General features: G+C 40.0%; 1 protein-coding gene across 4 annotated transcripts in view; it reads left to right on the forward strand.

The window, feature by feature from the left end:
* lmo7a (LIM domain 7a) overlaps positions 1-16,963 on the forward strand; it is a 50,441-nt gene that overhangs the window by 2,692 nt on the left and 30,786 nt on the right. For all 4 annotated transcript variants that reach the window (XR_013771588.1, XR_013771589.1, XM_079253874.1 and 1 more), the window contains exons 3-5: positions 5,038-5,108; positions 7,870-7,939; positions 13,679-13,785. Coding sequence is in view for 2 of the 4 variants with exons in the window: in XM_079253874.1 (XP_079110000.1) it covers positions 5,038-5,108; positions 7,870-7,939; positions 13,679-13,785 (248 nt within the window). In the remaining 2 variants the exon portion in view is untranslated. The remainder of the gene's footprint in view (positions 1-5,037; positions 5,109-7,869; positions 7,940-13,678; positions 13,786-16,963) is intronic.

The following is a 16,963-nucleotide window of genomic DNA, read 5'->3' on the forward strand; positions in this document are numbered from 1 at the left end:
TTCCACGTTTGTTTTGGTGTCTGTGTTGAGGAAACATGAATGCACCAATTTTAGTTTTATGCTATGAAGTTTGCTTCAGTCATTCTTTCTTTTTGTTGAATGGATAAACAACTTTGTTATTGAGAACCTACACCAGTTAGTGCACAATGACAGCAACATATCAGTGTATTGATGTTTTCTCTGATGTTTTGGGCTTTGAAACAGTGTTTGTGTGCAGTGTCCTGTATAGATAGAACAGAAGTCAAAATAATTTTCTGTACTGGTCCCACTACCCTCAGCTGCAACTTCCTTTCTATGGCCCTGGAGCTGCCAAACCAGATGGCCATGCAGCTGGTCAGCACGCCCTCTACGGTGCCTCTGATAGCGAGTGTTTAGAAAGGGAGGAGACAGCTGTGCTCTTCTCATCTGGTGCAGGAAATGCAAATTTCTGAAGCCATTTGACCAGCATTGGAGCATATTGTGACCAGTCCAGCCTGTCATTGTGTGCGCTGTTGAAATTTAGTGCTCCTGACCACCTCCAGAGCTTTATTGTCAACAATGAGTTTGCTGTTTTAGCCTGAAGTTGATGATCATTTCCTTGGTCTTCTCAACATGCAGATCAGGCTGTTCTCAGGGCACAAGGCTCCAGATGCTTCACCTCCTCTCTGTAGGACTGGGTGTTGTCCTAAATGAGACCCACCCCTGTGGTATGATATGTTAAAAAGTATGAGGGTCCTATTTAAAACCTGAACGTCTTCACAGTATGGTTGTTTTTCAATGTTTTTAGCTCAAGTCATTCAGTAAAAGTTATCCATGCATCATCTTTTTGGTCCCTGATGAGGATTATTGGAGTGGAAACAAAAGACATTTATAATTTAGGATTTCATCTGGAACAAATTTCCTGGAATATCATTGTCTATCAGAATATTCTGTTAATGTTTTCCTAGTGATAATAACTCACTCCAGTTATTTATGTTGTTACTGAATTTTTGGGAATCTATTTTTTATAAGTTTTCTTTCTGGTGGTTCTGCAGTCAGCACCCTTGCCTTCTGAGACTGCTGTATTGTTTGCCGTACTAGAAGCTAAGAGAATAGACCTATCATTGGTCAGCTCTGCATAGCACCACTCGGGGTCTTTTGACTGTTTTGACAGAAAGCAATTAGAGCTGAGGCGACATGCATTCAGATGCACTGACATGAAACAGGCCTTCATAAAAGAGGCTTTTCACTTAAAATACTATTATTGTAACATGTCAATGGAGGCAACACTGATGGCTTTCACAGTTGTATATTTTCCTTGCGTCAGAAGCCTGAAATATTTGGATAATGTCCCATTTGCCCTGTGGTGAGCCATACTTCAGTCCGATGCAATAAGGACAAAGGATTCTTGAAACATCTAGTGGCGTTAACGCAGCTTTACCCGAGCCCCCTGCATGAGTGAACCATATCTGTGGTCATGGAACCAGAAACTCCTGATTATTTAGGCTCTACCATGACACCATACTTGTTTTGAAACAGTAATAATAATTTCATTTCACACAAGTATCAGAGCTCTTTTATAACCCGAAATGGACTCAGAGGACCAGATTTTTTTTTTCTTTTCTTCAAACTTTTCCTGGAACTAAGGTCTTACACATCAGTAACACATTCTTGAGGGGGAGTAAATGTGGGGTTTTTGCAGGAAGGCAAAGTGTTTTTGAAAATCTCTCCTCCTGCCTTAAATCTCCCTGTTAAATCAGAGTGGCAGTAACGTTGCTTCAGATCAGAGCTGTGATCCCACATGGCAGGTTCAGCAGGACGGAGAGGGCACGGCAGGCTGGATCTTGGTGGAGTTAATGCCTCTAATGAAGACAGCTGAGGAGAATGGGTTTTTACATCCAGCTTCGGGGCAGTGCCAAAGCTTGGAGATAATATCTTAATTATCTTATTCATTCTAATTGGCTGATGCAACTTTGATAAGAAAATGTGAGAAGAAAAAGGCATAAGCATAACATCCCTATGGCGAGATCAAAGATTGAATTATACTAGATGTACTTTTTCCTGCTTTTTATTTGCAAGCGTGTGAATCCCAGTTGTTGCCCCACATCTATAGAACAGCAGGGGTCAGGATTTCATCTGCCAGCAGCAGGAATCGACTGATTGCACTACAACTGTGATGTTTTCCTGTTGTGTGAATATGATGAGTGTCTTTCTGCATTTCTGTTTGGCTATTTGTGCTTGGTTATCGTTTCATTTTTTTTTGTCAATGAGAAAGGAATAGGCCAAGACCTCGGTGTGTTCTGCAAACAAAACAAGTGTTTCCCAGTAATAACCTGATCTCACTGTGCAAATACTACTGGCAACAAGCGTGTGAGAACTTAAATCTGATCCGTTTATTACAGTGTGGTCTAATTTCATTGGAATGACGAGCATTTGAGGCTTTGCCATCTCAGGTTACCCAGGGTGTGTTCTGAGGTGTAAAATGAATTGTTAGAAAATAATAATAGTGGATTTCAGTCAATCAATCTAATTGTTGTAATTTATCCTGTCTGCTTCATAATGATGCCCTGTATTTAACTTCTTGCCACAGTTTAACAGATCATCTTTGGTTCCCTTTTCTTTTTCAACTAAGACATTGGATAAAAGGCTTGAAACAAGGCACGTGGTCTATTTGGTATGTGTGTGTGTACACATATAAATATATAAATTTCATGTCATCTACATAACTTGTATCTGTGTAAATGATGCAAATATGTTACTGATGCTTCTGTGTTGCTGATGACAGTGATGCAAATTTTATCATTTAGAGGTGAGATGCACTATTAACGTTATTTTAGGCTTGTCCATTTTGGTTTTCTTTTTGTTTGCTTAAAATTTGCTTGCTTAAAAAAACATGTATGACTATCCATGTGGAAAAAAAAAAGAGGGGATCGTATGAGGTGGTTGTTCTTCTTTCTGCTGCTTTTATATGTTTGACTGTATTAACAATTAAACTGTCATTTTCAAGCTTGCACTGTAATATCTGAGCAAATCATCCTTATTTAGATGTAAACTTGTGACTCTTGCAGGATTAATACAAATCCATGCCAGTTTTTATTTCTCAAAGACATTGAAAACTTTCAATTTTCTTTGTTCATAGTTGTGCAATGAGATGACAAACCTCTCTACTATCCATAAATATTCTGCGGTTTAAGCTATAAAAGGACCAAAAATGAGATCTTTCTCACATGACTGTGCAGTGCCACAGCAGACCAGACCACAGAGCGACAGAGCCGTTTGCCTGCAGAACAAAGGTTTGGAGAAAAATGAAATTTAGTCCACACTTGAGAAAGTTACTGAGACTCGTAACAGTTGTCTTGGTCACATGTATCTGTCCATCAGGTTCAACATATAAACTTGCAATGCAGTTTCAGTCAGTGTCACGACCTGTTTCTCTGATTGAAAGGAACAACAGACCTGCGACTGGAAGACCAGTTGGGAACATGGTGGTTCTGGGATGTGACTCAAATCTTAGAAACACTGATTCTGAACTCACAGCTCAGACTCAGACTTCCCAGATGGAAGTGTTGGGACCTTTGGCCTATTTTTGTGTTCTCATAAAACTAGTGTTACTACTGCTTTGTACACTCCTTTGACCCTTGATTTTCTTTTTTTTTTTTTTTTTTAAATTTGAGAATATCATTAATGCTCATTGCGATGAAATACTGCAACCAGTTTAACCTTTCATCCCAGTGCATCAGTCAAGTTTCCAGCATGACAACACTGAGGCCACATGTGGCTCAGGTCTGCAAGATCTTGCAATGAACAATATTAACCTTCCTCCTTGATGTGCACAAATTCCTCATCTTAATCCCTTCAAAAATTTCTGGGATTTTCCGAGCAGGCATTGACAACAGAACTCCAAAAATATAACAAGGATTGGGAAGCTTTTCTAAAAAGCCAGATCAGATATTGTGAACATTGCTCTGTGAACATGGCTAGTAACTCCATTATTTGTACCAGTGGAATATCTTTGTCATGAAGAATTTTAGTTTATAATGAACATCTAAATAAAACCCTTGTCCCACATACTGGACTTGAATTGGTGCAGAAGCAGAATTTGTTGGGCAGCAGAATGTGACAACGGGACTGTCAGTGTAATTATAACCTCTGCCTGAAAATATTCATCCTAATCACTTACCTTTCAGGAAATACTTAGCAATTTATTTCATAGCTTTTCCACTTCTAACTTTATACGTTATTTTTGTATATGTTATTTTCAGTTTAACTGCATATTTCTTATCTCATGTTCAGATCTAGTACTGTGCACCTGGTCATTTTTAAAGCACTATCTTGTATTTTGCACCTTTAGGTGCTGGTAGGCCAAGTATTTGATGCAGAAACATTTAACAGTGCAGGAAGTTGAGTTGAGGAGTGGCTATCTGCATGATCTCATATCTGATAACAAACTGGCAGTTTCAATCTATAACGTAACAATGACAGTGATGTTTTCCCTGTTGAGTACAGGGTGCATAAATGAGCTAAAAGAATATAGGACATCTGCCATCCTAAAAGTTGTGGCTTTTGTTTTGTTATTTCTGTGGATGAAGTGTATATGTGCATGTGTTTTAAGGCTGCGGGTCATGCATGCAGTGTGTGCGTTTTTGCTTACATAATGGCTCTTGGTGTTTCTGCAGTGGTGGTTTGAAATCATGGGAAAGGCATGAGGCAGTAATACAGTGCTGTGCTCTTCCAGATGCTCCCATAGCCTTGCGGCTTGTGCAGCCTGGCTCCAGCAGTTTTTAACACAGCTCTCCTGTTTATCAGCAGCTTTAAGCATTTAAGCGAGAAGAACTAAGCCACTTCAGAGATCCTGTACCTGAAGAATTTCTCTCGACTCTGCCCCGCAGAGACGACGTAGGAACTCTGGAGGAAATACCTCTGACTTCCTCTGCTACTGTTCTCAACATCCTACCTTTCTTCTCTTAGCCTCCCCACCCCTCTTCACTCTCAGCCCACACGCCTCTTTTCCTCACCCAACCCTTCTTGCTGTTTTGCTCACTGTTCATGTGTCCCCTTTTTTTTTTTTTTTTTTCCCAGGCAGTAACTAAGAAAAAATTTGGGAGCAACGACTTCCGATCAGCGCTGGAGAATGGCGTTCTGTTTTGTGAGTAAGTACTCTGCTTTTCCCAGGCATCTCTCCTAAACCACTCATTCATAAGGAATCCTTGTGCTCTCCTTTAGGTCTGCACTCTTATGTGTTGCTGATATTTCCCAGGCAGACCCCCTGCCATTTCAGTTTGTTTGTTAGCCACCTAAAGTGACCCAGTGTTTTTCCAGACAGCACAATAGAGTCTGTGTTATGTAGTTCTTTGGTGTTATCATTGTCATATCTTCCCTATAGTGTTTAGTTTGAGTGGTGTGATCTATTTTAAGAGGCAGTGTGTTGTCTGTTTGACAGATGTTACGGATTTGCAGGATGGCAGAGTGCCATCCTTACTTTTAATGACAAGCCGCGTCGTGAATGGTAAACTACCAGCTAAAACCACAGTGAAGAGTCACAGCATGCTGCTTTCTCATTAGCATGAACGCATCAAGAGATTTGATGAACTGGAGGAACAAATTTATCTGTGCAAGATTTGCTTATCTACTCAATCAAGTGGAGTCTTTTAAGAGTTGTGAAGTTGTAGCTTTATCTCTCATCAGGGATGTGTGTGAGTAAGTTAAGGATGAGTGTGTGGGGAAATTGCTAGATGGACACAGTTGTGTGATTTGCACATATCAGCAGGAGGCTGTAATTACCAGCAGTCGATGCAGATTCTTCCAAACCTCTGCTGGCATCTGCTCAAAGAAGAAGCTCTTCGCTCTGCTTATTTGGACCTGACTCCAGTGTTTACTTCCATCTCGAAGGACAAAACAGTCGCTTTCATTCAGAGTCCATGTTTTCTCAGCCTGAGGAAGAGGAAGCCAGATTAAATCACCTTCACCTAGAAACTCAGCCTTGGTTGCCATTGTGTTGTGGTTATCACAGCTTCTTGTTTGGAAAGGAATGTTTAGTGTCGGTCACACACATGATTATATCCTACTTGGCATTAAGTGTGTGTGTGTGTTATCTTATTAAACCCTATTGTTTCACTGTTAAATGACTAACATGAACCCAAGTGCCCTTTAAATTCTTTCTTTACATCTATTGTCAGCCCATCCCCTCCACCTACAGCATGCAGCCTTAAAACATTGTTTTCCCTCATGTTGAGCCATTTTTTAAAATTGTTGCACTATATTTCTTAACCAATCTGGAGCTTTTACATCTAAAAGCAATTCACCAACTTGAAAATATCACACACTGTCAGGGGTATTTATGCTTTGATTTGAGTTTGTTCTGCTTTGATCAGTTGATTAAACAATGGGCTCATTAAAAGTTTAATTAGCAACTGGTGTGTTAATGATAAACCACTTTAAGACAAAGGTGGATTTTTTTTTTTTAACTTTGTTTTTCCTTTTTTCCCCCAACCATTTCTCTTTCATCCAACAAGTTAGACATCTTTTAGAATGTACAATCAGAAAAAATAAAATATATGTGATGGTTTGTTTTTTACTAAAATAAAATAAAACTAAAAGAAAATGTCTTTTAGCTAATTGCTAAAAGAGCTAATTGTGTTCCGGCTCTGCAGATAATACCTAACTGATCATCCTGCTACATAACTCCATGATTTCAGTACAAATCTCAACATGTTTCTCAGAGATCAATGTGAATGACCTCACACCATTTTCAACTAAATCTCCCGAAGACTCGGTTATGTCTTCCCAACCTATCACTCCATTTAACACAACTATATCAAGTCTCCCTCCAAATGTTACCCAACAAAGCTTGTAAGAAACCTTGGTGGTGTTTTTTTTTTTATCAGTTTCCCTGCCATGTAACTTCGCACCTTGCAATATAAGATAAATTTGGAAGTATCTGGCTTGGTATGAATCCTGTAAGTCCTCCCAATAAGCTCAGTGACACTCCAACAGATGGGCCAGACCACAGTGGGGCAAACCACAGTGGACCATCTGGTGTTTGATTAACCAATATGGTCACATGTTACTTCATTAAACATTAAGCTTCACAAGCTACACACACCTGCACAAAGTATAATCAAATAACTAATAACGGCCTACAGACACACTAGAGGAACTGCTTTTTTTTTTTAAAAATTCAGTCACACAAGTTGATGCTCCTTCAGCTGCTGGAGTCCTCTGAGGAATGCTGCGTGGTATTGGTATCTTAATGCATAAAGCCGTCAATCCAGACTGTTCTCATTTTTTGTTCCATGATGGTGAGAACAAAGCGAATGCCTTCAGAGGTTTTTTGTCCCTTTCTACCTTCAGAACTCACTTAAACTCATATCTTCCAAGGACATCTCTTCTTTTAACATCTCTAACGTGCTCCTTGTACAGTTGTATCTACCTTACATGTACATGTCATTTTGAGTTGCAAGAACACCAACTATATGGACCTGAGGGTTTTTTTTTTGTTTTGTTTTTTTTACTGCAAAGAAACTTGAATATTGTTAGGATCTTGTAAGCAATTTTAGATAAAAGCACTGCTGCCCTTTTTTGAATATCACCAAAAAAAAATCATCACCTTCTACCTAAAAACCATTACTGCTTTCGAAGCTTAGATGTGGTCATACAAGGTTCGTTTGAGGTTGTGTCAGTAGTAGCGGGCATGTTTTGGAAGCAGTATGCCCATTTTGTTTACAGCTTGTTGCAGCACTGGTGATTTACTAAACCAAAGCCAGGTGGCCACCATTAAACCATGTCATAAACGCACAACACCAGGACTTCACAACAAGTCCTGCTCATTCCTTCGTAGGTTGACCGAGTGCTTTCACTTGCCTAGCCTCTCATATCCTCTGATGTTCTCCATCTCTTCTCTTTTTCTCACAGTCTGATAAACAAGATCAAGCCAGGTATCATTAAAAGGGTCAACAGGCTGCCAACACCTATCGCTGGACTGGTAAGTTGTTTTCTCTGCTTTAGTCAGCCTGACTGCAACTGCATTTCAAACCTGCTGTTACAGATATCTGCAAGAGCTTATCTTGGCTTGTAATCATATTTGACACCTGTTTTTGCTTTAATTTTGTGCGTTTTAATGTGAGAAGAAGCTGTTTGAGGAGCAGCTGAGCTGAATGGTGACAGGTCTGGTTGCCAGTGAGAGGGAAGTGTTTGCCTCAGTGACTTGTCGCTGCTCATATTCATCCACACTAATAAGTTCAGTGAATGAGGAGCTGCTTGAAAGAGGGCTAGCGGCATTTGAGTACCTCCACAATGTCATGTACTTCATTCTTGAGGCTGCATTCAATCCAAACCTTGTAAAACAAAAGGCTTTGTGCTAATATAACTTGATTTTTTTTTTTTATCAAGTGATGGGCTGTCAGATATAGGAAAAGCTCAGTTACTGAAAAACCTGTTACTGAATTGGTGTCGATCAGTCTTCTAAGCATTCTTTTTTTCCAGCGTGCTTGTGTCTCCACAGTTTTACTTTCAATCGAAGCTTTTTGAGTCACTGTGCTCTTGTGATGATGATGTTTTGGGAGTGCCTCCAAACAAATTCTTGGGAAGGAGAGGTTTGAAAATCTACCTTAAACCCATCCCTCACTTTTTAGTGGGAGTAATTGAGTCCAGCTGTTTGGAGGAATTACAGAGAACCCTAACCCAAGCAGTCTTGTCTGTGTCAGCACAACCTGAATATGTTTTAAGGGAACAATGACAAGTTGACAGCAAGACAAACACATGGTAAACACTAAACACATATGCGAGATGATATACACCAAAAATCCTGCCATTTGTTTTGCACCGTTACTCATAACTGGCTCAGCACCTGCTGAGGTAATGAGTATATCCCCCATCAGTAGCACTTGTGTGGTATTTCCGAGACTTGGACACAAACCTGAAACTACTTGATCGTAAATTCTCCCGCAAACGTGAAGGCTTTTGGTTTGCTTGAGGCTATCAGTTACTGCCAAGCACATGCAGAGAAGTGGAAGTATGTCCCAACAAACATTACTCACCTTCACTCTGCAGCTAGAATAGTTTTTCTCACAAAATGTGGTCAAGTAGTCTTGTTCTTTCCTCCCATCTCCCTCCCATGTAAATAGCAATAAGTGTTTGTCTTTAAGTGCTGGAATCAAGTGTTTGATATGAAACAGTGTCATCCAAAAATGTGATTTAACATTTAGCAGATATGTTTCTGCATCTGTGTCCTTGTGCCACGAATGTTACATATGGTTTGTCTGAACACATGGTGTCCCTCTCTGCTGGACGCTGTGGGAGAACAAATGTTGGGAAATGATGTTCTTTGAGTGCATGGTCAAGCAATGAGTGAGCAAAATGACGTGGATAAAGAGCAAGAGTAGAGTTTAAGTGCTTTTTCATCCTGTCATGCAGGGTAGAATGACTTAAATCTCTGCTGAATTAAAGGCTTTCCGCTGACATGCCCCATTACAATTCAGATATGAACATTTTCTGCCATTGTACTTATATGTGTTGTTTTAGCTATCAAGTTATCAAAGATTTTCAGTGCTTTAAATTGATACCAGCTTCCAGCTCTAGAAGAATATGCATCCTAGTCAGAGATGGGGGGGGTTGGACATAAATCTCTGGTTTTGCAGAGTATAGCAACACTGGCTCCAGACCCAGGCCTATTCTTTGGTTTCAGTTGGGTCCAAGGGAATTTTTTTTTCTTGTGTCAGCACACTTCTCTGCCTGTTGCAGAGCTGTGGGTTTGGTTCATGGCACCCTTGCTTGGGCCTGGTTCCGCTTTTGGCGGTGCTGGGCAGGTCCAGTCTCCATCAGCCTCTGCCCACTATAAATACCCAGTAATTGGTATGGTTCTGCATACACTAACTCCTCTGTGAGTTGAGGTACCGAGGGGAGGAGATAAACAGGCAGTTTTGAATGGCCCTGAGGGTGTCTTTACTCGTCTAAATGTCTGTGTAATCATCTGTGCAACGACAGGCATTTGACCGTGTTTTGTTACAGTGTTTATGTTGTATGGGTGCGTGTTATGACTGGATCAGACTTATGGGACACTAAGACCCTTTATTGAGTCTGTTTGAGGAGAGGCCTCATTTCAAGTATCCCATCTCCTCTTGGTTTATTGTCACAAGATTTGATAATATGTAGCCTGATATTTTAACCATAGCTTTGCATGTTCTTTGAGTCACTTCAAGGGGTCACATGAGGGTAATTGTAGAGTTTGCCCATCATAGAGAATGAATGCTATGAAAGAAAAAGTGACGACAATGTTATCAAATGGGGATGAATATATTTGTCTACATGCATCAGGTTTACCTTAAAAGGCCAATCTTTCTATTGGTGGTGGTGTGAAGTACTTTTAATCGGGGTCCTCAAATCTGCATGGGAGGATTAGAGGCTGCTGGATGGGTACAGCATATTTAGCAGGATTATGTGCAGGCACAAGTCAGCATAACATTCTTTTAACATCATTATCTCTGCAAGTTCTGGGTTTGACTGTAAGGGGGGGCAGGTGGGTGGTCTTTTAATGCTCTGTGGTTAAATGCCGTTCATGCCTAATGATATTAATTATAATTTTTGTGCGCATGTGTCATACCAAGGTCAAAAGTGGGTGATTATAAGAGTTTCATTGAAATTCAAACAACAAAATTAGGATGTGACAAACCACCAGAGCCCTGGTACACCCTGAGGTTGCTTGTCCGTTACGGGGCCAACACAGAGACACGGTCACACACATTCACACTCACTCCTAGGATCCTTTCAATTCAAATCTTTAAATCTTTTTGCAAGTACGACACAGGCAATATATGGAAAACTGAAACGGACATAAGGGATGGTATTCTGTACCACTAACTCAAGAAGAGTCTGACCTCCACCAATGCTTAATAAAAATGTCCAGTTTCCAGATGCATGTCAGTGTTGATGTGGACTTGTCTGCAGATCTTTCAGTTTGGACAATTGCGGATGATTTCTGAGAAGCTGCTAACAAATGATAAAATAGGGGCACAAATGAGCAAATCATGACCATCTAAAGCAGGGTGTCCAGCTCTAGTTCTTGAGGGCCGAGGGTGAGGTTCTTTAGATCAGAAGTGTGCCCAGTCGGTTCTCTGGGCCCCTGTCTTGTAGGTTTCCAGTGATTCCCTGCTCTAATACACCTGACTCAATGAGTCATACAGAACTTCATAAGCTGTTGGATCCATTTCGTTAGTCAGGTGTGTTGAAGCAGTGAAACACTGAGAACCTGCAGGACAGTGGCCCAGAGAACCGACTGTACACACTTCTGATCTAAAGAACCTCAGCCTCGGATTTCATAGTGTGGAGAATGGTATGTTGATTCATTTGAGAGTAATATCCATTTTTGCATCACAGTTGTTTTTTCACTATTTAATCAACTGAAGAACATCTGTTTTGCATCATAACATTACTGCCCAACGTAACTGACTCACATTTCCACTGTCCTGTTTCCAAATGACAAACGTTGAGATATAAAAAAAATAGTGAAATGTCTGGAAAACCACAAATGCTAAATGATTTCAGATATATCCTGCCGTATACATGTGGTGTACTATGAAAAGAAAAATATGGGGAAGGGATCTTAGAACTAGCCACTGGAATTGTGTAATCAAACAAAAAGATGTAATTTTCTTTCTTTTTTTTTTTCTTTGATTTGCTTTTTTAATATAGCAAACTGTCTGCCTAGTTTAGCAACACTTGGTTCTAATAAATGTAGAAGTCTGGCAACACAGAGGTGAAAAATCTGTTTCCATCCTATGGCATGTTTTTGAAATTTAATGCTTAAAAAAAAACCTCCTCTGACGTGAGCAATTAATTTTCCCTTTTTTGTTTTTTAAACTTCAATTTTAAATTATTCTTAAAGATTTCATCCATTTTTTTTATTTCCATGTGCCTTGGTGTTCAATAATTCCACAATTAGAATAATAAATTTTAATGACAGATATTTTGGCTATGTTCATTATTTTTTTTGTTTCATTTGTTTCCCCTAAACACAAAGGTTTAGGCTGATATCTTGCATAATTTTGGATTATATACCAATGAACATGTGGTTTATGGTTTCACTGAAGAATGTTTCCATAATAAAACGAGACCCTAATAATTCTCTAACCTTTTACCAAAATTTCCTTAAGTCTTGTAAAAGTTGTAGTCATTAGGAGCAGATTTTCTGTGGCAAGGCCAGATGTTTTGGTAGAAAAGAAATGTTCCTTATAAACACTTTTTAAATCATAATTGTCATATTTCCATATGATGTAAAAAATAAAATAATCATGGCCAAAGTGTTTCCTTCAGAAAAATGCATCGATGTTAAAGTGTCTCACTCTGTGAATTTATCATTTACATTAAGCTATTCTGTGTTTAAATTGCTCATGGAAAGTTTGGAATTTTTATTATGCCCTGCTTGTGAACATGCTGGTGATGTAAAGTAACCAAAATGTCATGTGTGCTTTATTTCTGACTGCGTACATGCTGTACTCAATGACAGTCATAAATTTTGTGCCATAGAAATGTACATGAGAGCCGTGCTCTGAGGACAAAGAGTCTGAGAAAACAGAGTCAAACTGAGTCATCTGAATCAACAAACAAAATGTATCTCATACTATCTAAACCAAAAAGATGAGAAAATCTCCGTTTCATAATACATCAAGGACACCATCATAGCTCTTGTATAGCAGGTCTCTGGGACGTACGGTGCCCTAGAACTTTTAGTGGAGCTGAAGGACAAACAACGCTGTCAGCAAGGGATCAAGAGGTCAGCTTCCTTTTACCATTTGCTAATAAGCATGTTTTCCATTTAAATTTAGAAACATCTACCCCTTTAATTATTCCATCCCATGTTGAAACCATGTGTGATTGAATGAAAACCCTTTTTAAGGAGCAGCGTCCCGATGGGAAGTGGAGCTTTGCAAACAAGGTTGGGATTACAACTGGAAAAATCACTGCACCAAAAATGGAATGAGGCTTTTGTGGTTGGATATTTGCTTTAATTGTAAAAGAGCTTTGTACGTTTTTATAAAGCAAAACGTGGCTTATTCTGTGTAACTCAAACATCTGTGTAACTCATGTGCACAGATGTAAACTTTATGTCATGCAGAATGACTGACTGAAAGGGTGTTGGAAGAGAAACTGTCCCTCCACTCCCATTTTCTCTTTCAGGTGCTTCAGGGAAATACTTGTCAGTCTCTGTCACCCAACCTCATGTTTCATAGCAACCAAATGTCTCCAAAATAATCCACCACCCCACAGATTCCACAGGTATTCTCGAGTAAAAGGCTTGGCAGGGAGGGCACAGTTTCAGGGTATGAGAAGAAGAGTGCAGAGCAGCAGCAGGCAGTGCGCTCCCTGTGTGCGTCACTTTTTGCACTTGCATGGCCGGTTGGGTGGGACTCTGATGTCATTCTTCCTGGTTTAGTTTTGTCCCAGCCCTAGCCCAGCCCACAGGTGGCTATGCTTGTGTCACTCAGCTCATGTCATGCAGCCTCTTTCCCCTCCTTTCCTCTCCTACATGCGCGTTTGTGTGTGTTCGGCTCTGGGCCGCTTCTTATTTGCTGCACACATGCTCCTCCCTGTCCACTTCTGTTCCCTAGTGACATGAACTTTGGAAGCAATCAGTTGTATGCTGCGTCCCTGCCAGAGAATTCTTAAGTGATTATTCTTAGTCTCTGAAGGTGGACAGCCCTCATCCCTGCTTTGTTGTTTTATCCAGGACAACCTTAACGTCTTCCTCAAGGCCTGCGGGAAGCTGGGACTAAAGGAGGCACAGCTCTTTCACCCAGGAGATCTTCAAGACTTGTCTACGAGAGTTACGGTCAAGTAAGTTTTGGATTTTTATGAGCCTTGTTAAAATGGTACACATAAACCTTGATGCCCTGTCCAACCATACAGAGTCCAGATCCTGCTCACAACTCTCCATCTATTCCTCTTCTAATGCTCTCTGTTGTGTCAAAACTAACTTCCATACTGTACAGCGGTGTAGAACACATGTCCTCATGTGAGAGATGATTCAAGCTGTCGTTAAAAAAAGGTCAGGGCTATTTTCAGTATGCATGTTCTCCTCTAGTGTACATCTGCTGAAGTGCAGTGTTGTGCCTTTTTGTTGGAGATATAACGGGTGAGAACTCGCAAAACTCTCAGGCTGTGCATTTTTAAAGAAGCACCTTTTGTGAGTTTTATTGGGAAGAAGTTGTGCTTGAGTTCGTGACACTGCCCTTGTGCTTTTTGCAGTTTTTTGACTGTTTGTTTTGGTTGCCAGAGAGGCATGCTGAACAACCTGTTCAGTTTTCACACCTTCTGGAGGTACAGACTGTGTACATTCACTGTAATACTCTGCTGTTTTAGCAGCACCTACTTGTTGTCCTACTTTACTGACATTAAATGAACCCTTCATAACTGATCAAGCCATTCACCTGACAAAATATTTCCTTATGCTGCACACTAGTGCTGTTCTTGCAAATATCTCACCTAATGCACTCACATAGTTGTGAAATTAGAATTCATTTGAAGTATTTTATGATAACACAACTCTTGGAGCCTTTTTTCTTTCCATTGATCCACCCTCGACTGCCATTCTCCATCATCAGACATCCTGCTGAAACTACATTCTTCATACACAAGGTCATTCTCACAGGGATGGCCGTGTGTATGACTGCCAGCCTTTTATGAAGATGCAACCAATGCCCACAGCAGATGATACTGAGCCTCAGGTTATCATTTACTGAATGTCTGATTCATTCTCATAAATCTAAGATAAGAATCTTGTGCCCTTTGTGTTAACAGACAACCCCTCTCTTGTGCAACTCTTCCAGAGGAGATTGACAGTTAATTACTTGTTTCAAAATGACGTTTAAACCACGGAAAAATGTCGTTATTTTCATGACATCCAACTGAAACTAACTTAATACATGACGTAACAAAAAGAAAGTGCTCTTTGACTCTTCTATTGGACAGCTTTTTGCCACCATCTCAATCTACATTTGCGTTCTGCTCAGATGGCTCGCGCTGTCCTATTTTTAGCACTTGGGGTCACTTTGACAAGCTGGATTGATTGGAATGGTATCAGGGCTCAATGTTGGAGAAGCTTTTAATAGTTTGTAGGCTCTTATCAGTACGTTCTCCTCCTGCATGTGCTGTTTAAAGTACACCCATACGTGTTTTTGTTTGGGAGATTCAACATTTTGATTGTGGTAAACACTTGATTTTGTCACTATATGTGATACTGGAACATGTTCCGTCATGGTCAGTAGCTTCTTGTAGTTTTTGATGTATGTGTCACTCTGGATAACAGCATACCTGGTCTTGTCTTTAGCTGGTTTGACAGAAGACAACACAGTTGTGTCCCTGGGCTCAGTTGTGTAATTCACTAGCTGCAGGTTTTTACTCTTACAGCAAGGGATGGCCACAAAGAGTAATATGAGTAGAACATCCCAAACAAGGCAGCAGACATGCAGCCAGTGACTTTATTGCACTGTAGCTTATCAGAGTCTAGGCAAATGAACCTCGGCGAGAGAGAGAGAAAGTTGTCTATCAGCTGTCTTTAGCCTCGGTGTTTGTCCAACCTCCACTCCCTTAAACCCAGTCTGACAGGTGCTTTGCTCAGCTTTGCTGTTTACTGTTTCAGCAGGATACCAGGGTCTTGGTGCTGTATGTTGTTTTTCACTAGAGTTCTACTGTTAGTATGAGGTCACCTGCTTTTTGTGTTTCTTTTTATACACCTGGTCATTTCAGTCAAATGGGAATTTCTGAATGTTTGCTTCCTAAATAGTTTTGTAGCTTTACATCAACCTTCATGTGGGTAAGACACACCAAATGTTACCTGGTTGATGTTTAAAATGGCCCCAATCCAAGTGATTTCACTGTAGTCACTTATAGACGATGTAAATAAGTGACAGTTTTTTATTACTTTATTATGTATAACTTGCACTGATTATGTCATATCGCACTATTTGTCCTGTTTGATTATTTGTCCTGTTGTTTTGTTATGCAGCAGTACCAGTACTGTGTCCCAAGAAAAATTTCCCTTTGTGAGACAATAAAGTTTACTTATTTAATATTTACTTAAACTCAGTCATCCGATATGATCACTTAATCTTAAATTGTAAACTTCCAAAGACTCAGATGTGAATAAGTTGGATTATTATTTAACAAAACAAACAACTTGAGCTTTATGAAAAGTTTTTAGTTTTTGTTTGGTTTTGTTTCTGACTTCTTATTTGTTTAACTTTTCAGTTGGAGGATGAAATAATAGTGGACACATTGGCCACAAAACAGCAGCCTTGTTTTTCCTATGAACTGATTCAGCAGTTTTACAGGGACAAAAAATCCTCATTGACTTGGGATTGATTTGTCTTGCTCAGCTGTGGGCAAGGCTCATGTCCCCTGATATGAATCTGGAGTGAGATATCGGCTGATGCAATATGTGCTGAGAGCACAACTTAATTCATACTTGACTCTTACGACAGTCATAAATGTCTTTTTCTGACCTTTGAGCCATTGAGCTGTTGTAGTATTGGCTTCGCCACCACTTTTTCAGCGTGGGATTGCATTGTGCCGTGCAACCTTCGCTCTGATAAACACCTTTTATCAGTCACAAACACATTCAATATCAAAATTGTATTATAGCACGACAATGTGCTGTGATAGAGCAACTGACTGATAAGAAAGGGCAGTGTGCTGGTGAGTTCAGCATCAACCACGTAATGAATTCTAACAAACGGCTAGTTTTACTTCTTTCGGTGAAATAATGGCCATGTTGGATCTGATTCATCAGTTGGGATTATGATTCATAACTAATTTAAACCAACGCTGCCCAGGAAATGACAGCATTCAAGTGCTACAGATGAGTAACTACATATAAAAGTGCTTTCTCACATCACCCGGCTCTTTTGGACCCCGAGCTGTTCATCAAGAAGTCTTCTTAAAACTAGGATCATAAACATCAGCTGACACGAATGGAAAAAGTCTAGAAAACTTTTTACTGTTACCTGAGTACCTA

Source organism: Telmatherina bonti (assembly GCF_933228915.1).
Source record: "Telmatherina bonti genome assembly, chromosome: 15".
Classification (NCBI taxonomy): domain Eukaryota; kingdom Metazoa; phylum Chordata; class Actinopteri; order Atheriniformes; family Telmatherinidae; genus Telmatherina; species Telmatherina bonti.